A 12485-nucleotide genomic window follows, 5' to 3' on the forward strand; every position below is an offset into this window, starting at 1 on the left:
TTGATGAACGTGAGGGAGTTGTCAGTAGATCAGCGCTGAGGCAAGGTTGGGGGAAGGACAGAAGGTCTGACCTCAGAGGACAAGTGGCTTAGAAACAGCAGTGGGGAACAGCGGTGGGGAACAGCGGTGGGGAACAGCGGTGGTTGTGAAGTGTGGGGCAGTGGGCACCTCCTCTTGCTTCCTGCTAGAAGCAGTGGGGTGTCAGGTTTCAGCTAGGGCAAAATTTGACTGGAAGTTCTTTGGGCTGAAATGTTTCAGGCTTTATCCTGAGAATAATAGGGAACCACTGAAGAGTTTTAAGCAGGGAAATCTGTCAGGTTTGTACTTTAAAAAAATCTCCCATCACCGTATTTAGGATGGGGTAAGCCCAAAGGCCAGTTATCACAGGAGGGACGAAGATGTAAACTAACGTAGTGGCAGTGGAGAAGAAGACACACAGACTGATCGGAGGGAGGTTTAGGAGGTATAATTGGCAGAACCTGGCAGCAGTTCAGGTGAGGAGGGTGAGGCAGAGGAATAAGTCAAAGGTCGCTCCTGAGTGACGAGGAGGGTGAGGACCATGCACTGAAGTAGGACCAACACAGGGAGAGGCGTTGATGAGTTCAGTTTGGGACTTGCTGACTCGAGGGGCCTGTGAGACACCAGTGAGGAGTCCACTAGTCGTTTAAGTACAAGTAGGATCTGGGGCTCAGGGAGGAGGCCCTGGCTGTGGAGCCAGATTTGGGAGCTGGAAGTTATAAGCCTGTCGATACAATTTGAAGTGATGGGGTGAAGGAGATCACCCAGGAGGTTACAAAGCACGAGAAGAGAACTGAGAGCAGGAAAAGGACCTGCAAAGCACCTGAGGAGGATCCAGAGAGTCAGGAATCAAACCAGAAGAGAGGGGGGGTTAGGAAAGGAATTCTGAGAAGAGAGTCACTCATAATCCATCAGAGAGGCCAGGCACGATGGAACTGCATGCGCCACCGAATTTGACAGCAAGAGGTTATTGGTGACGTTTTGGAGCACCGGGGAGAACAGGCTCAGTGCCTTTGGCTTAATGGAAAAAACCTGGACTTTGAAGTGATACACAAATCCGAGGTCAAATTCCATTTCCACCCCTTTTTAGCTGTGAGACCTTCAATAAACGGGCAAATCTTTTTAAACTTTAGTTTCTTCATCTGAAAATTGTGGATAATAACTACCTCCTGAGGATCTTAAGAGGATTAAAACAAATGTATATTTTGTATATGTATATAAAATGGTTTGTGGCTAGCTCTTAGTAAACATTCAAAAATGTCAGTTTCTTTTCCCTGACGTTATTCCTTCTCTCCTCCCTTCACCAGGAAAGACATATAATGCCTCCCCTCTTACCATAGTGGTCAAGAAGCATCTAAGCTACAGAATTTATCCCAGCAACTGACTCTTGAAATTGGCATATTTCTCTCCTTTTCCCACTATTCTCTATTTAATTCTTTTAAAAGTGGTATTTAATGTTTTTTTTTTGCAATCATCATAAAATATTACTTTGAAGAAAAGTAGAGATAAGAATAAATAAATAATATGTGGCTAGAGACTCTTGGTTAGCATGACAGCTGCCCTGTATCTCACCTCCCTTCTCAGAACCTCAGCAACATAACACTAAAGAAGTATAAATAAGCATGAAGTCATGAAAGTTCAGAGAAGGAGGTGACAGCAAATGAAAGAATTCAACAAATATTTGGAAGGTTGAAGGCAGGTGGGGGGATGTCAATTGACTTGAAGCAGAGGAATTTGCCGACCTAGTGCCAAGGAGAGATCACCAACAAGATGTCAGTCATTTAAATCAGCCAGTTTAACCTCTAAGAGACTTAATACTTGGGAGCACAAGTTACCAGAGAAGGTCAGAAATGAGATATGGAACTGAACACAGAGGGATTGGCTGACGTCTGTGTGCAGAGCACTTCACCCCCACTCCAGAGCTCCTCTCTCAACAGCCAAGCAAGTACTCTAAACTCTCTTGCTGCATGAAGAAGAAGGAAACTGGACTCTGGAGGCCTCCGTACTCAGGGACTTCAGGGATCATTTGAAGATCAGGGATGAGACATAGGGTGGGAAACTGAATGATCGAGGGAAAGTCTGCATACTGCATTGCATCAGCCCCTTCCCCCACCGGACTCCCAGTATGCCTACAGCCAGGCATTTATCACCCCCACCCTCCCACCCTCCCTGGGAAAGTAGAAAAGTCTTTTCCAGAGACTCTGATGATTGTAGGAGGAGGGCAAAAAAACCCTCCAATAGCTGACATTTATGAATTCTGCAGTGAATAAACTAGTTGCCTAATAAAGAAATTTCCAAATACTGAAGGACACAGCACCTGATTAAAAGAGCCTACCAAGGGCCTCATAAGTGAAAAAAGACTTGCACCAACGCATATCATGATACAGTTTCAGTAGAGGTTTTAAGGTCATTAGGAGTGAAAAAACAAGCCACAGACAAAGCCACAGGAATCAGGATGACATCAGACCTCTCATCAGCAACAGCAACTGGGGAGGCTCAATCTGAGGGAAGCTTATTTCTAACATGGGGTATTATACCCAGCCAACCCAACGTGAGATCGAAAAAGGTATTTTCAGACTTTTCAGGACACAAACCCAAACATACAAAAAATGCTTATCTCTTAGGAAGCTACTAGAGGATGTGCTTCAACAAAACGAGGATAAATGAAGAAGAAGGAAGATGTGGGATCCAGGAAATGGGCATCCAACAGAGAAGCATGGCAAAAGGGGATCCTGGGACATTTGTGTACCAGGCTTAGTGAGCAACCGGTCCCAACTAAAGTGGAAAGACAGATGTGTGGGACAGAGACTTCCAGGGAAAAGATGGAACTGATCAGTTATGGGTTGAACATTTGGAAAAATTATTGCTACATGTTTGTAGCACTTGGAAAAAAATAGCTCTAGGTACTTCAAACTAAACAACTGAAAAGAGAAATGACAATTACTAACTCCCAGGTAAAACGAATTGTAAGAAAAGGAAATGTAATAGTAATATACTACCTAAACGAATCGTAAGAAAAGGAAATGTAATAGTAATATACTACCTGAGTGAAGAGTTTATTTATTTGGTCAATAATGTAAACACTATTGATTTAACTGTAAATTGTGGGAAACTATATTGTGAGTATAGGGGAGAAAAAATAGGGGTTAGAGTGGTGCAAGAGAACTAATTCCTCAACTGCCAAATGATAAATACATAAATATTGTCTAAAATTGATAAATCAAGTCATAGTAGTATATTATTAATATTTTGCTAGGGCTGCCATAATAAAGTACCACAGACTGGATGGCTAAGCAACAGAAATTCATTATCACACAATTCTGGAGGCTGGAAGGCTGAGATCAAGGTGTCTTAGGGTTGATGTCTTCTGAGGCCTCTCTCCTCGGCTTGTAGATGGCCACGGTTTTCCTGTGTCTTCACACGGTCTTCCCTCTGTGTGTATCTGTGTCCTAATCTCTTCCTCTTGTAAGGACAGCAGTCATATTGGATAAGGGCCCACCCTAATGGCCTCATTTTACCTTAATTTCCTCTGTAAAGAAAATAAGGTAAGGAAATAGTCTCCAAATACGGTCACTTTCCGAGATACTGGTTAGGACTTCAACATTTGAAATTGGTTGGAGACACAATTCAGCCCATAACAAGTAGTATAAGCTCATTATTTGGAAATATGGAGGTAAACATCAGAAGAAATAGCCAGAAGAGTTGAAAGTGGCTGCCTCTGTGGAGAGAGACTGGAAGGTGGCAAGGGGTGAGGCGGGTACTATTACTATTTGATTTTTTACAAAATTGCAAGTGGCAGAACTGAGCCTTGAACCCAGTCTGACTCCCAATCTCCTGTTCTTCCACTTTGCCACAAGATGGGGAGCTCCCCAAGGTCCCTGCCGTGCCGTATTCATCTCTGCATCTCCCACAGTGCCTTATACGGAGCCACCTGATGGGACTTCACTACATATGTACGATTTAGAGCTGCCTCGCTGTGACCTTTAAAGCTGCCGTGTGTTGGTTTTTGTTTTCCTGTTTCCAAAGGAGAAGATAGGGGAAGACAGAGACCCAAGGAAACCTCGAGGGGCCGTGACATGGAGTGTCCTGCTCAGAGTTTCCTACCCTTGGTGTCCTGGAATTGCTGGGTGCTTCCCTGATAGCACTTTGAGTTTTGATACCAGAAAGGTCCATCCAAGGCAAGGCAGGGCACAGGGTACTTTCCTGCCTGGTAAAGCTAGTGGCGGTGTCTCCACCCCTCCTCCCTGGGGTCTCCAACAGCCACTCACCCCCATTTTCTTGAGGCCAGTTTGGCTATGGAAGGTGGCCACGGGCTCTGAAAGTTATTCTCAGACCTATGACTATAATGGCGTTCACAGCGATTGATAGATGAGGGGTTTTGGTCATTTTTATGTTTAGGCTGGTCCACAGTTATTTACCTGGTTCTTAAGGCTGGCTGGATTCCGTGACTGTGTCTGTCGCTGAGGCTACGTGGACGCCCTTCCTGGGAGCACATATCCGGTGTCCTCTGGGGAGCAGTGGAGGTTGGTGTGTATGTGTGTCTGTCTCGGCAGGCCTCAGATTATTGCTTCCTAATAAAATTCTGATAGCTGGGCCCCATCAATATCTCAAATACATGTGAGGAAACGTTAATTTAGAATCAATTTTAGGATGTTTCAGACTGTAAAGTCCTTTTAACTAGATCTCTGGCGAAGATGTAGAAGCACTTTATGGGACTGTAAATTTCATGTTGAACAGTCTTGGTGAAATACACATCTCCCCTACACACAAGCTGTTCTCTCCATATCAATCATGGCCCCTGCAAGTAATGTTTCACAAATATTCTGTAAATCACAGAAAACCCTATGATAATGTGAAATATGACTTTCACTTGTCTGTTAGACAAAAGAATCGCACATGCCTCTCTCCCATCAGCACTAACATTTGTTATGGATAATAACACTTTCAATCACAACTATTTTTGGAAAACGGGTTTATTTTAAACCTTCCCTCCCCCACTGAAAACATTCTCCCAAGGACACAGACTCCTACAAACCACAGCCCATTAATCCAACTATGGAATGGGAACTTTTTCTTCCCACTAACTTTTTTTTTTTTTTTTTTTGAGTTGTTTTTAAGAGTTAGTATAAAAGTCCAAGGTACAAGGTTCAGGAGCACTTTACCTTAGCTGATCGGCATAAGGGGTGGGCCAGGTCTCTCAAGACCCCAAATCTCTGATTCTGTGTGACGTAAGCTGTGAGAGAGGCCCAAATTTTTAGCAAGTACCTTCATCTCAGATGGATCCTGTGGCCTTTTAGTTGCTGGCATCAGCAGAGAAACCGAGAGCTAAAATTTCAGCTCTTAAGGAGCAAGCATTTAGTATCTTGATGTTCTTAATTCCATTATACCCCACATAACTGCACCCATGGGTGTGATAGAGGCTCACCCTGCCTCCAGTTGGTTGCTAGAAAAGCAAAACCCACAAAGTGATGGGCTTGCATGATTCTAAACATTCTGGTAACCTGTCTGTTTTCCCTCCCTCTGTAGCCAACTTCAGGACTGATTGAGCATGACTTCTATAAAAGAGCAGGCAGCAATTAGCAGGCTCTTGAGCTTTTTACAGGAATGGGACAATGCTGGCAAAGTGGCAAGGAATCACATCCTCAACTGTTTCATCGAAAACAACCAAGGCAAAACTGCTCCTGAGTTGGAGCAGGAGTTTTCCCAGGGAGCCAGCTTGTTCCTGGTACGCCTGACCACCTCGCTTAGAATCACGTATCCTTTGCTGAACAGAAAAAAATTAGGCAACTTTCAAAAGAGAAAAAGAGAGAAGATTGTCGGAGTTTTCTCTTGATTCTCTTTAGTATTTTAGAACAGGACATCTGGTGATAAAAATATCATCCCCAAAGTCAAGAACTCCCTCCACTTCCTGTCTTCCCAACCTACAATTGTATCCTCATTCTCACCCCTACGCTCTTTTGCTCCCATCAGAGTTGAAGCAGGTATTCCGCTATCTGGCGCTGATCCTCACTTTGTACTACACTTGAATCCCCTCCCATCTCCCTATACTCTCTCTCCTATAGCTTTCACATTTGCCTCCCATTGCCAGCTTTTTTCATCAGCATTTATATATGCCAAAATCTCTTCTATCTTAAAAAATAAAATAAAATACCTATCTCAAACCTGTATTCCACCCAGCTTCTTCCCTTCATGGTACTGCATTTTTTTTTTTTTTAAATAAAAGGGTCTCTCTCTGAGCTCAAGCAATCCTCCCACTTTGGCCTCCCAAGTGCTACAATTACAGGCATGAGCCACCATGCCCAGCCTATGAAGCTTGTTAAAAAGGTTGTTGATGCCCCCTGTCTCCTCTCACTGCTGTCTGACTTCTGTCCCTCCCGCTCCACTGAAGCAGGTCTTGCTAAGGTTACCAATGCTTTTCTACTTGTAAAACCCAATGACCCCAGTCTTATATGTGATCTCTCAGTGGCATTTGTCACCCAACCTTTCCCACTTCTTAAAGCACTCTTCCCCTTGGTTTTTGTGATACCAGTTCTCTTGGTTTTCTCCTTTCTGTCTGTGCGTTCCTTCTCTTCTTCAGCCATCCCTTAAATGTCGGTGACCCTTAGGATTCCATGCACTTCGCTCTTCTCTGCTCATTCTCAGATTCTCCCTGAGTGACTAATCATTGGCATGATGTCAACACCACTCCAGTTTGAGGACTCTCAAATATGTATCCCTACCCAAATTTCTCACTGGAATCTGAGTTCCATACCTACATATCCAACTACTATCTCCACTCAGACGTCACAGGGTTAGTCTCACACATCTGGCTTAGTAAACTAGGGGAATGGGTGCCATTATGCAGGAAGAGAAGATGAGAAGAGAAGCAAGTTTGGTTTGGGACTCGATGAATTTGAGGTGCCTGGGCTCAGGATCCCTGGAGGCAGATTAGGGCTGAAGACAGATTTGGTGGCCATCAAGGTGATGGTTCATGTTATGAGTGGATTTGAGGATATCCTGCTCTGTGTGCCCATAGCACTCTATGGCTTCATCCCAGACCCTCTTATTGTATATTTTTCTCCTTGCCTGAGCCCTCCTGCCTTCTCTATACCCCCTCCTTGTTTGACTAATTCCTACTCTATTATTCAGGTCTCAGTGTATACATCACTTTCTCAGGAAGCCCATTTCTGAGCCCCACACTACCTTAGGTCCCCGTGTTTTATCTACTCATAGCACTTCCTCTATCTTAATAGTCATAACATTTCATTGTTATTACCTGCTTAATATCTCTCTTTCCCCTCATTGGATTGTAGGATCTATGAGGACAAGAACTGCATCTGTTCTACTTATCTCTGTATTTCTAACACCTAGCACAATGCCTGGCACATGTTTGCTGAATAAAGGAATCAATGAACCAGAGAGTCTGCCCCTGGGCAGAACTAAAGGTTTTTAAGTAAACACAGCTCTCTTTTTCTTACATTTAAGTCACTGATAAAATTATTATTCAGACTCAGGCCTATGGCACAGGCCATAGGAAATACTACTGAATACACGTCTAGGTTGAGGTTGAACCTTATGTTCTCAGATACTGTGGTACGTAAAAGAGGTTCAAAATGCAAATTACCAGCCTACCTCCCCACCCCCACCCCAGGGTTCTGATTTAGTAGACTGAGGGTGGGGCCCGGGACTGTTTATTTCTAACAAGCACCCAGGTGACTCTGGCGTCAGTGGTCCACAGGTGATGCTTGGGAAACACTGCTGCCTATAACCTGCTCCTGTCCCTACAACTCATGACACTAACTTCACCAAGCATATGAGCAGCCTCTTTGTTTTCCTTCCTCGTCTCTCTTGACAACATATTCCACTTAACCACAGGGTGAGGTGAATGAGGCCGAGGCAGACAGGTACAGGGCAAGATCCTGTCTTTATCTCAAATCTTGATATTTTATTCATCATGGATTTTTATATTAATTTGTTTTTTTAAAATATTGCATTGAAATTTGATCACTGAGTTTTCTGATGCCCCTTTAAATTTCAGACCCAAAGCAAGTGCCTCCTTCACCACATCCTGGTGTCCCTGCCCTGCTTTTCCACTGCCCCTTCTCAAGCTGTCCTCGCCTCTACCTTCTTCCGCTGCTGTTTCTCAGTCACCCTTACAGGATCTTTCCTAGCGAACCCGTAAGTGTGAGTGTTTCCAAGGCTTCTATGCTCAGCTCATTTCTCTTCTTACTTTATCACTACACTTACTGCATTAGGCATTATCTCGTTCTTCTCCGTATCTCGAGTGCCAAACAGAGTGCCTAACATTTAGTGAGCGCTCAGTCAGTGCTTACTGAATGACTGAATGAACCATGCATTTAATACACTGTCGCAGATTTTGTTTCTATACCTAGAATTACGCATAATTTCCTAACTTTTTGTGACCCTGTCATACAACAGAGACAATAGACTGGCTAAAGTATTTTGAATTAGTGATCTCATTTCTCCCCAGGCCTCCTGTTATGGTGGATTTTGGAGGAAAAAAAAAAATCAATTTTCTTTTGCAAAACTGACTACCACACAATAATACCACATAAACCCTTTTTTGACCTTGGACTTCCAGAATAGATCAGTAAAACTAAGGACTTAATATTATAATGACAAAATTATAAGTCACCATTTATTGAGTCTTTTTGTATTCTAGGCACTGAACTATGTTCTGTACAAATATAATTTCATTTGAGACTAACACCCAGCCTAATAGGTGAATAGTGTTATCCCATTTTATAGATAAGAAAGATGAGCCATGAAAAGGTTGAGTAATTTACTAGTGAATGGCAGTGATAAGGTTTGAACCTGGTGTGTGTCTCCCAAAGCCTGTAGGCCATCCATTCAACGTCTCTTGCTCAGCACGCAGTGTAGACCATAGCTCCACCTGCAACACCACGCGGGAGTTTATCTGCATACGTAGCCCCAGCCCCTCCATTTGTCTACAGGCCAGAAGGCCTGACAGTAAGAGCTCAGACTCTGAGTCAGACTGCCTAGGTTCAAATCCTCGTTCCGTCAGTTCACTCTGGGACCTTGGACAGGTCATTAACCTGTCTGAGATTGTTACCTCATGTTACTCATGTGGTAAATGGAAATTCTAACAATACCTATGGGAAGGCTGTCGTGAGGATTATATGAGACAATGCGAGCAAAGCAGTTAGCACAGTGCCTGGCACACAATAAATGCTGGTACTTGTTAGCTACTGATACTGTGGCAACCTTCTGGAATTAACTGCTGATAATAATAGAGCAGGAATATAGTGGGTGATTATGAAAACAAGACTAGGCTGGGATGGAGAAAAAAGGTGACAAGCATTGGTCAGCCTGGCTGGTAGCGGATGAAAAGGGGGAGAATGCACTGAGGCAGGAATGGAGTCAGGGGTTGCAGGAGCAGGGTAGGGACAACGTAGGAATAAAGACACCACCATGTGTGCTGAACCCTGGGCCCAGCTATGGCGGCAACAGGCAGGGAAGCCTGGCTCCAGAACAAACACTATTTTTGCAGTAAAGAGCCTTTCCTAATGAGCCAATCTGTCTCTACTTCTATTGGCATCCTGGGAACCAGGGTGCAGCAGAGATAATTTGCTTCACACCAGCCCCCCCAAACAAAGCACCATTACCTCCAACCCATTACATTAGCCTTGATCAGTCTTGGAAGCTCTCAGTCATCCTCCATGAGCTGCAATAATTTCAGCTAATTTCTTAAGTGTTCTAAGAGCCTGTGATGTGTTATGAGCCTAGTAATTGTTGACTGGTTCCTTTTCTGTTGTGGCTTGATTTCATACCTTGTATCCGAGCTGATGCGTGCTCTGGGTGCTTTATTACAATGAAGCTTTTTGCAAAGGCTCACATTAAAAAAAATAACATTAAATAATGAGGTTGTTTTAAATCAGAGTTTAATTTTTCTACCATCTCCTGTTATTCTTATTAGGAAGCCAATTCTTCGTAAGGATAGTGACCTCCAGTGTAAAACTTTGAGCAAGTACAAAATTGAGAATTAACAACAAAGCTGATTCTTTTCAGAGAAGTCTAAGAATGAGGCACAAAGTAATGAACTGTACTGAAACCAAGGGTGCAATGGGCACAGCTTACAGAGGTTTAGGAAATTGACCCCCGGCTTTCTCCATGGACCTTTGAGTCATCAGAGCCTCCTTGCTCTTTAGGGAGCTTGTCAGAGCCAAGGTGACCAAAGTACCCCGGAGGAGCTTACTGGAGAACAGTGAGCAATCCAGCACCCCATCTCTCCCCAGCCCACTGTGAATATTGCCACTTCCTTCAGCTAGTGGCCCCTCTCAGAGTAAAGGGTGCAATTCAGCTGCTTGGTCATCCTGGGCCCTGGGTGGTACCAGGGATCAGACATAGGATCTGGCTTCTTTGTGAAAAACCACCCTGAAGCTCACTCTTTAACTTGTCACACAGCTATATGACTAGCTCATATTTAGAAAAGCTTCTAAGGTCCATTGGCATCTTCTTATCGGCTGTAAGCAGGTGAGTTCTGCTCTAGAGAGATTCTGGGGTCTCAGTGGCAGCTCAGGCATTCCTATCACATGGGGTAATGTATTCTAGTTATCAGTGGGTGACCAATAGCCATCAGGATGGGCCCAGAAGTAGTGTCCACCATGGTCCTGCTCTAGTGGCTTCTCTGTCCCATGTTCCCCATAGACACTTTACTAGTCAGCACCCTCTTGGTTGTGATTGCAGAAAACCAACTCATATTGGGCTCAGGAAAAGGAAATTTATGGCTCACTCAACTGAAACACCCAGAGGGTGGAAGACATATTTCAGGCCTGACTAGATCCAGGGGCTCAAATAATGTCATCAGTACTTAGTCTCTCCCTCTCTCTCTCTTTTTTCTTTATTTCATCTTATTATGGGGGTACAAAAGTTTAGGTTATGTATATTGCCCATGCCCCCCCACCCCCATCTCCCTCTCTCTTTTCCTTCATTTCTCAGTTTGTCCTCTGCGTTCATGGCCTCTGTGTGCTGTGGATGCATGTCAGGAGCTCCAGACACGCATCCTTTTAGCTCAGCCATGCCAGAAAGAGAGCATATCTTTTCCACAGCTTCCCAAGAAAGCCCCAGGTTTTCAGCCTCACTGGACCAATTTGGGTCACATGCCCAGCCCCAAACCAATTTCTACAGTCAGAAGGATGACATACCCTGTCACCAAGTCAACTCACCCATGAGTTTTTCATGGCCCATGAGTAGCAGTGGGGTGACTCCCTGAGCAGCAATTAAGGTGCCATTAGAAGAAGAAGAGGGAACAGATGTTGGAAAGCCAAAAACAAGAAATTTCTATTATATTTAATTCTAGTATTTCCGGCTGGAAGGAAGGATTTCCAATCTCTTATGTCACTTTACCTATGGACATTTCCTTGATAGGAGGGAAAAACATGTGAAGTGAGGCCCTTGGGATCTCTTAGAAAGCTCAGTGTCAAGGAACTTGACAAATGTTTTATATCTACTCTTCTATCCCTCTGGACAGTAATCGGTACCTTACAGAATTTCTTGAGGTCGGAGGTGTCCTAACGCTCTTGGAAATACTTGGGCTGGAGAAGATCAAGGAGAAGGACAAGAAAGAGTCCATCAAGCTGCTTCAGATTGTTGCAAACTCTGGCAGGAAGTACAAGGAGCTCATCTGTGAGAGCTATGGTGGGTACTGTGTACGACAAGGATCTCCCGGGGGCCCTGGGGGAGAGACCAGCAGCATCCACCACTGCTCCAGGAAAAAACCATCACAGAACTGGTTGCACAGGAAGCATTTTGTGCTCCCGTTCATGTAGCCACAAAAAGACCTGGATTTATGATTTCCCTGATTCATCATTTGCTCAAATTTCTCATTGGTGGTTTAGGAATACTTCTCCTTTTTAAATATATCCTCTTCCGTGCATCCATTCAACAAAGATTTACTGAGCTGTTGCCCCAAATCCTTTGTGAAATTGAGTTATGAATAACTCTAGAAATAAAATTGAAATGAAATTATTGAATACCTACTGTGCACTAGATACATGCCAAGGTGCTAGGGATACAAAGATGAATAAAATACAGTCCCTGCCCTCAAAGAGCTTACAGTCTGGTGAGGAAGGTATACAATCCAATCATTTCAATATAATCTACCAAGTGCTGTGATTAAGGCATGGAAGAGAGATGCCATCTCCCATGCCTCCCTTTTCAAAGCATTTCCCTCCCTGCACTTTCATCACAGTTCTCCTCTCTGTCTCCCCCATGGCCTCTCTGAGCCTCAGTGTCTTCATCCATAAAATGGGATTAATGCCTCCCTCTCAGTACAGTGTCGGGGTTTAAATGAGTTAGTATTTGTGAAAACATTTTGTAAACTGCTGAGCACTAAATAGCATTTATCATATAGCACTAAAAAAATGCATGTTTTATTTGTACATTTGGCAGAGCCACTTTAAATTTTAAAACACAGATTTTTGACATGCCTGTGTTGAAACAAAATC

General features: G+C 43.8%; 1 protein-coding gene across 5 annotated transcripts in view; it reads left to right on the forward strand.

Moving 5' to 3' along the window:
* ARMH1 (armadillo like helical domain containing 1) overlaps positions 1–12485 on the forward strand; it is a 48851-nt gene that overhangs the window by 8869 nt on the left and 27497 nt on the right. For 3 of the 5 annotated variants that reach the window (XM_069479860.1, XM_069479863.1, XM_069479861.1), the window contains exons 2-5: positions 4417–4541; positions 5545–5772; positions 10444–10512; positions 11510–11676. In XM_069479860.1, the coding sequence (XP_069335961.1) occupies positions 5567–5772; positions 10444–10512; positions 11510–11676 (442 nt within the window). In that variant the 5' untranslated portion in view covers positions 4417–4541; positions 5545–5566. Of the gene's footprint in view, positions 1–4416; positions 4542–5544; positions 5773–10443; positions 10513–11509; positions 11677–12485 lie in introns of those variants that run through there. The other 2 variants (XM_069479862.1, XM_069479864.1) reach the window with 2 other exon arrangements.

The sequence above is a fragment of the Eulemur rufifrons genome, chromosome 8, assembly GCF_041146395.1.
Source record: "Eulemur rufifrons isolate Redbay chromosome 8, OSU_ERuf_1, whole genome shotgun sequence".
In the NCBI taxonomy this organism is placed as follows: domain Eukaryota; kingdom Metazoa; phylum Chordata; class Mammalia; order Primates; family Lemuridae; genus Eulemur; species Eulemur rufifrons.